Genomic DNA, 7,229 nt, shown 5'->3' with positions numbered 1-7,229 from the left:
GAGAGGGCTGCTGGGGCGGCGTGGGGGTCCCGATGGCCTGTGGGGAGGGTTTGCAGGCGGGGGCGGGCCGGGCCTGAGAGAGGGACGGGTTGGGGAACGAGGGGACTTGCAGGTGGCGGCTTGAGGGTCTCTGGAGGGACCTGAGTAGGTTCCAAGGTTTTTGGGGCCACGTGGGAGACCTCAGGGGCGTGGGGGGAACTTGGGGGTGGTGGTCTGTGGGCAGCTGGTAGGAGTCGCATAGAACCTGGGCTGATTGTGAGGCTGTGGGTGTTGGGGGGTGGGGCCTTGGTGGGAGGCCTCTCAGGGCTCCTCGGGGGACTCTGGTAGGTCCCAAGGGGCTCACACGGGCAGCTCGGTCGTCTCTGGAGGCTGTCCAGACTGACTGGACACTTTGGGTCTATTTAGGGCTTTTGGAGAAGGAATGAAAGGGCTTCTTGGGGCATCTGTAAAGGACAGTTAAGGTCTTTGAAGGGTGTGTGCCTCTGAGCCATTGACAGGTTTCTCTGTGACCACTGACAGGGGCTCTTTGAGAGTTGGGGTCTGGGTGGGACTTGGGGTTCAGGGTCTGTGGGGAGGCTGCTGTGTGTTCTGGCTTGTGTGGTGGTCTCTGGAGACTGGGATCTCTGGGGAGAGGATTCTGGTGTCACGTGCAGGTGTCCTGGGAAGGTCTCTGGGTCTCTGAGGGTCTGGCTCAAAGAGGCTGGCTGTGGGAGTCTTCTTGTGTGAAGTAGGTATTGCTGGAGGTTCCCGGCAGAGACGTCTCAGTAGCAGCCCCCATTTGGGAGAGTGTGTGAGCATCTGCCATGGGTCTGGTGACTCGTTGCTTTCACAAGTGTCCTCTCCTCTTGGGGACTTGGGGAGCCCAGATGGAGCCCGGGGCCCTGGCCTCCATTTAGGGTCTCGCATCCAGGAGCACAGCTGGCGGGCCCTCCCTGCCTCCTTGGGCTTGTCAAGGCCCTCGCTCTAGCCCAGAGGTGGGCAAACTTTTTGACTCGAGGGCCACAATGGGTTCTTAAACTGGACCGGAGGGCCGGAACAAAAGCATGGATGGAGTGTTTGTGTGAACTAATAGAAATTCAAAGTAAACATCATTACATAAAAGGGTACGGTCTTTTTTATTTTTAGTTTTATTCATTTCACACGGGCCGGATCCAGCCCGCGGGCCGTAGTTTGCCCACGGCTGCTCTAGCCCATGGACTGGGTGTATCCATGCCTGGCCCTGTCTTCTCTGGGGACAGGGCGGGAGTGCGGTCCACGCTGAGGCCTTGACACGGGGCTTGACACACTTTTCTGTGGAAGGCAGCCTTGCGTATGGCCCTACCCCCTGGTCTTCGTGCTCTTATCAGATCCTCTTCCTTTGAGTGTGGGCTGGGCCTGGTGACTCATTTCTAACGGATGGCACACAACAGAGGTGATAGGATGTTACCTGTGTAGAAGACCGAGGCTTCCATGTTGAGTGCTCTCTTGGGTTGCTCCCTGGGGGAGAAGCTGGCTGCCACATGGGAGGCAGCCCTGGGAGAGGCCCACATAAATGAACTTGGAAGCGGCGAATTCCCTCCTAGTAAACCTTGAGCTGAGCACAGCCCCAGCTGACACCTTGATTGTAGCCTCACCAGAGACCCCGAGCCAGACCACCCTGCGAAACCACTTCCAGATTCCTGACGCACAGGACCTGTGAGAATAAATGTTTGTTGTTTCCAGTGTTCGTTTTGGGAGTAATTTGTTATGCTGCAGTAACTAATGCAGCTTGTATAGCCCACTCCATGCAGCAGGCTTTGTTCTAATGCTCTCTCTTAGCCCTGTAAGGATGAGTGCCTATGAAACCTATTTTACAGGTTGGTCAACTGAGGCACAGAGAGATAAGTACATTTGCCCAGGAACACACAGCCAGGGAAGGGAAGGGCTTCAGAGTCCATGTTTTTATTTTTTTTTTAAATATATTTTATTGATTTTTTTACAGAGAGGAAGGGAAAGGGATAGAGAGTTAGAAACATCGATGGGAGAGAAACAATGATCGGCCGCCTCCTGCACACTCCTCACTGGCGATGTGCCTGCAACCAAGGTACATGCCCTTGACTGGAATCGACCCCGGGACCCTTAAGTCCGCAGGCCGACGCTCTATCCACTAAGCCAAACCAGCCAGGGCCAGAGTCCATGTTTTTAGCTGCTATGCTCTGCCCATGGTGGTGGGAGCTGTATTTAGAGCCTGGATTCAGAAAATATTTAAGCCCCCTGTCCCAGTTCTTCCAACTGGTCTTGTAATTGTGGCATGAAATCTGACCACATGTAACCTGATTGGTTTCTTCTTGCCCCGGGTAAATACAGAAGGCGGCACAAGGAGCGAAGGGATGAGAAGAGAGAGGCCTTGGGAAGGACCCAGAGGCGGAGAGTGGCCTCTTTGTCCCCAGCGTGGGGATGGCTTGGGCTTCTGCCCAGGCATGTGGCTGGAGCTGAGCACTGGTGCTCACTGCTGGCCTGTGTGGGTGTGCTTCAGAGAGCCTGGGGCTCGCGCAGGACGGTGACAGGCTGAGGGGGTTGGGACCCCGCCTTGAGTGCTAACTAACCTGAGTGTGACCAGCCACAGCCTCAGTTCCGTTTCTTGCTGTGTTGTCTGTGGATGGGGAGCCCCCATGCGGGGGCTGCTTTCTGTGGTTCCAGACCTCGCTGCTGACCCGCTCCCCGTGGCTGTTGCACAAGGACCACCTCATGAAGTTCCTCGGGTGCTCTATCAGGGAAGCTCTAAGAGGGGAGCTGGGCACACGGAGGCGTTCAGATGTGCTGCTGCCGACTGCCCTCAGCTGGCGTGGGTGCCTCGGCGGCTCTGTAAGCTGACGTTCACCAGCTTGGTCCAGAGTCAGCATGTCTAACTGGACCGTGGCCCTGTGCCCTGCTGGCCCTTGGATCATCGCCCTTCGAGTCCCAGTTCCTTTATCTGTGAGAGTAGTCTGTGTACAATGCCTGTCCTTCAAGAAGCATGAATTGCCAAAGCCGGTTTGGCTCAGTGGATAGAGCGTCAGCCTGCGGACTGAAAGGTCCCAGGTTCGATTCCGGTCAAGGGCATGTATCTGGGTTGCGGGCACTTCCCCAGTGGGGGATATACAGGAGGCAGCTGATTGATGTTTCTAACTCTCTTTCTCCCTTCCTCTCTGTAAAAAATCAATAAAATATATTTGAAAAAAAAAAAAAGAAGCATGAATTGAGCAACTGCTGTGTGCACCATGGACACTTGGCTGCCTTTGTGGCCAGTCTGAGGAGGAGCGTAGGGACCGTGCCAGGGACCTGGTTCTTGGTTATCCTGTCCCTGACTGTGACCTTGTGATCTCGGACATGTTAATTTACTTCTCTGAGCTCTCAGCTCATTCATCTGACAAATGGGGATCTTAGGACCCAACTTTGGAAGGTGACCGTAAAGTTAGCATAGTGCTCATCACATAGTAGTTCCTCAGTAAACGCAAAGGCTGCTCATCTTAGCTACTCTATTTATTAGTTGAATGGATGAGCGATGGGGATCTGACCAGGGAGATGGATGTATAAACAGCTAACTTTCAATATTTTGCATCCTTACTTTTTTTGGTAATAGTTAATACATAACACATGGTACAGATTTTGAATGTTGTAGAGCCGTGGTTGGCAAGCTGCGGCTCGCGAGCCACATGTGGCTTTTTGGCCCCTTGAGTGTGGCTCTTCCTAAGCCTTAGGAGCACCCTAATTAAGTTAATAGCAATGTACCTACCTATATAGTTTAAGTTTAAAAAATTTGGCTCTCAAAAAAAATTTCAATCATTGTACTGTTGATATTTGGCTCTGGTGACTAATGAGTTTGCCGACCACTGTCCTAGAGGGGTGTGCAGTGCCCTCTCTTTGCTGCCCCCTGCCCTGCAGTTCCCCTCTTCAGTATCACTCTTCCAAGATATGATTACAGGAATCTATGCAGACCTCTTCTGTTCTTCGTGCCCACAAATGCACACATTCTCCATCCTTTTCCTCCCCTGGTGCTCTCTTTCTCCTTTCTACTTTCATTTGTAATTTTTACTTTTATTTAAGTCATATACACTTTGGGATGAAAGACTCTAAGCCTACTACCTCAAGCGGCAGCAGCCTGCCCCACTGTCCATCTGCATTTTCCCTTCTTTGCCCAGAATGAGTCTCATCTCTTATGTGAATCTGGCCAAGTTTGGCCCCATTTGGGGGAGTGTATTCTGTGATGGGGGAACAGCAGGCACAGTGCAAGGGCTGACCACCAGAAGGCTTCCTGGGGGAGGTGGCAAGGATGGTCAGTGAATGGGCAGGCAGGTGAGGCCTGTGCATATGTCAGTGTGCTGGCAGGTAGCATGTGTGCGGATGCTGGGGTTCAGCTGGTTCAAATTCCTGGGGGCAAATTCCTACAAGGACCAAAAACTCTGATCCCTTCCCAGGTGCAGCTGGAGGGGCTCCTAGGGCCTCCCAGGATAAGCTGTGACCTAAGCAGGAAGACTCACAAATGTCATCAGAATGCTGAACCCTTAGTTTTAAAAACTGCAGATGCTTGCAGGCCTGTACATCTCTCCTCTAACAGACCTGTCTGCCCACCAAGAACCTCGTCTCCCTCCATCCCCCTCTTGCCTGATTCCTGCCACCCTGGCCTCTGCCCTGGTCCTCGAATGTGCCTCATTCTCCAGGCCCATTTCTACCTCAGGGCCTTTGTACCGGCTGTGCCCCATCCTTACCATGGCCTCTTCTTTTCATCTTGCCAGGCCCTGCTGAGAAGTGATCTACCTGTCTCCCCTCAGGGCCACTCCCACCCCTGCTCCCATCCACATCACTCTGGCCTCGTCACCCATCAGGGCCTGGTCTCCAGCCAGCGCTTCCTTCATGCTCCTTCATGTCTGAGGAGCGGGTGTGTCTCCTGGAAGTACTGTGAGCCCCTGAGGGTCGGAACTGGTTGTGCCTGAGCCAGAAACTGTACCCAGCACATAATAGGCGCTGGTGCACATCAGCTGTCCGCTAAATGGAGGAGGAAGGGAATGAATGAATGAATGAATGAATGAGTGAGTGAGTGAGTGAATGAGTGAGTGAATGGCAGTGCTGAAGTCTGCTGTGAAGATGTTGAGTCCAGGGATGGAAGGAAGTCATTTCCAGGAACCAAGGATGCAAGGGGGAGGCAGCGGGGGTGCAAAGAATGGATTTGATAAGGAATTTGGTGATAAAGCAGGTGGGACATGATGGCCAGATGAGGCCTAAACGGAGGTATAGTTGAGATGAAGTCTGTATTGTTCAGGGCAGAGCAAGCTGCTATAACAAACAGAACCCCATTATCAGTGTCTGTTTAACAAGGTTTGAGGTTACCTCTCAGAGCCAGAGACTCTGGGCACCGGGCAGGGAGCCACATAAAAACGGGACCACTCGTATCTCAAGCTGCCACACCAAGAAATTTAGAAATTAAAGCAATTTTTGTTGACTTAAAACAAAAAGTTAATTTCTCACTCATCTGACAGCCTGGCATCCTTGGTGGCTGCTCACCTTTACACAGTCATTCAGGGCCCTGCCTCCTTCCTTTTGGGGTCTTGGCATCCCCTGCGCCTCTGATCCCCTCATCCACTAGCATGTTGGGAGTGGAAGTGAGACGAACCTGCTTCAAATGCTCATTGAGTTGTATCCCCTCTATCTTGACAACAGGTCTCTTGGCCCCACCGGGAGAAGCCTCCCCTCCCCTGGCCACCCATTGAGTGATTTGGGGGTGGAGCAGCTGCCCAGCTCATGGCTGGACCCCGGGGTCTGGTTGGGGCAGATGGCGCCTGAGGAGTCCGGCAAGGTGTGCTTGGCACGTCCCAAAGGAGAGAAACAAAGACAGGACTAGGCCTCGGCTCCCTCAGGGTCATGGAGGGCCGGGCCAGCTGTGAGAATCTGCTGCTTTCTGGGCTGGTTGGTAGACGGACCTTAGTCCCTGCAAAGCCCCCCAACCAAAGGGTCCTCCTTGAACCCTCACTGGTCTGGGGGGTACAGGGACCTTTTCTTCCACTTTCCCCAGATGTGGCACAGAGGCTTGGGGTGGTCTCCTCGGGGCCTGGCCAGGTACCCAGTAACGCCGTCCCCTCCGTCCCCCCTCCCAGTGGCCTCTCTGTGCTGATCAGAGTGCGCCTGGAGCTGCGGCGGCACCAGCGAGCCCGCCACACCATCCCAGGGATCTTCCAGGCAGTGGCGCGGCAGCAGCCGGACCGGCTGGCCCTGGTGGACGCAGGCAGCGGTGTGTGCTGGACCTTCGCACAGCTGGACGCCTACTCCAACGCTGTGGCCAACGTCTTCCACCAGCTGGGCCTCGGGCCGGGCGATGTGGTGGCCATCTTCCTGGAGGGCCGGCCGGAGTTTGTGGGTCTGTGGCTGGGCCTGGCCAAGGCGGGCGTGGAGGCCGCTCTGCTCAACGTCAACCTGCGGCGCGAGCCCCTCGCCTTCTGCCTGGGCACCTCGGGCGCCAAGGCCCTCATCTTCGGAGGAGAGCTGGCAGCAGGTGAGGCTGGGTGCAAGCATTATCCTGGGCAGGGGCCTGTGGCTGCTCAGGGCAAGGAGACAGTGCACCTCGGCCCTTCGGAGGGGCCGGCCCAGCCTTGACCATGACACGTCTGTTTTGGGCTGCAGTGGTGGCTGAGGTGAGTGGACAGCTGGGGAAGAGCCTGCTCAAGTTCTGCTCTGGAGACTTGGGTCCTGAGGGCAGCTGGCCGGACACCCAGCTCCTGGACCCGCTGCTAAAGGAGGCATCCACGGCCCCCCTGGCCCAGTCCCCTGGGAAGGGCATGGATGGTGAGTCCAAGGTGGGGCCCCTCTTCCCCACCAATGCCCACTCTGTCCCCTCACCCCACCTTCCCAGCACCTGGTCGCCAACACCCTCATCTCCTGCAGATCGACTCTTCTACATCTACACGTCGGGGACCACGGGCCTACCCAAGGCCGCCATTGTCGTGCACAGCAGGTGAGGGGCCCATGGCGCCCCAGTCTGGAGAATGACTCCAGGTCGTCTCTACAGCCTGGTTCCCCAACCCCATAAATCCCACTGCCCTATTCCTGGTGCTCTGGGGCTCCTCGTTGCCGCACCTCCTCCCCACATCCAGCCCATTAGCAGGGTCTGTCCCGCAATCTGTCCACTTTTTCCACACCCCCCCCACACACACACACACACTCTACCCGGACCTGCCCCAGTCCCTCTTTAGCATCCTGCTGCCCCTGAAGGCTCTGCTCCCCTCAGTGGCCACAGGAAG

At 55.4% G+C, this 7,229-nt stretch overlaps 1 protein-coding gene across 1 annotated transcript in view; it reads left to right on the top strand.

The window, feature by feature from the left end:
* The window catches only part of SLC27A1 (solute carrier family 27 (fatty acid transporter), member 1), a 31,224-nt gene that overhangs the window by 13,405 nt on the left and 10,590 nt on the right, over positions 1-7,229 (top strand). The window contains exons 3-5 of the mRNA XM_015569580.1: positions 6,090-6,484; positions 6,613-6,774; positions 6,874-6,943. Of these exons, the coding sequence (XP_015425066.1) occupies positions 6,090-6,484; positions 6,613-6,774; positions 6,874-6,943 (627 nt within the window). The remainder of the gene's footprint in view (positions 1-6,089; positions 6,485-6,612; positions 6,775-6,873; positions 6,944-7,229) is intronic.

The sequence above is a fragment of the Myotis davidii genome, unplaced genomic scaffold, assembly GCF_000327345.1.
Source record: "Myotis davidii unplaced genomic scaffold, ASM32734v1 scaffold306, whole genome shotgun sequence".
In the NCBI taxonomy this organism is placed as follows: Eukaryota; Metazoa; Chordata; class Mammalia; order Chiroptera; family Vespertilionidae; genus Myotis; species Myotis davidii.
This window is presented reverse-complemented; position numbering and strand designations above follow the sequence as displayed.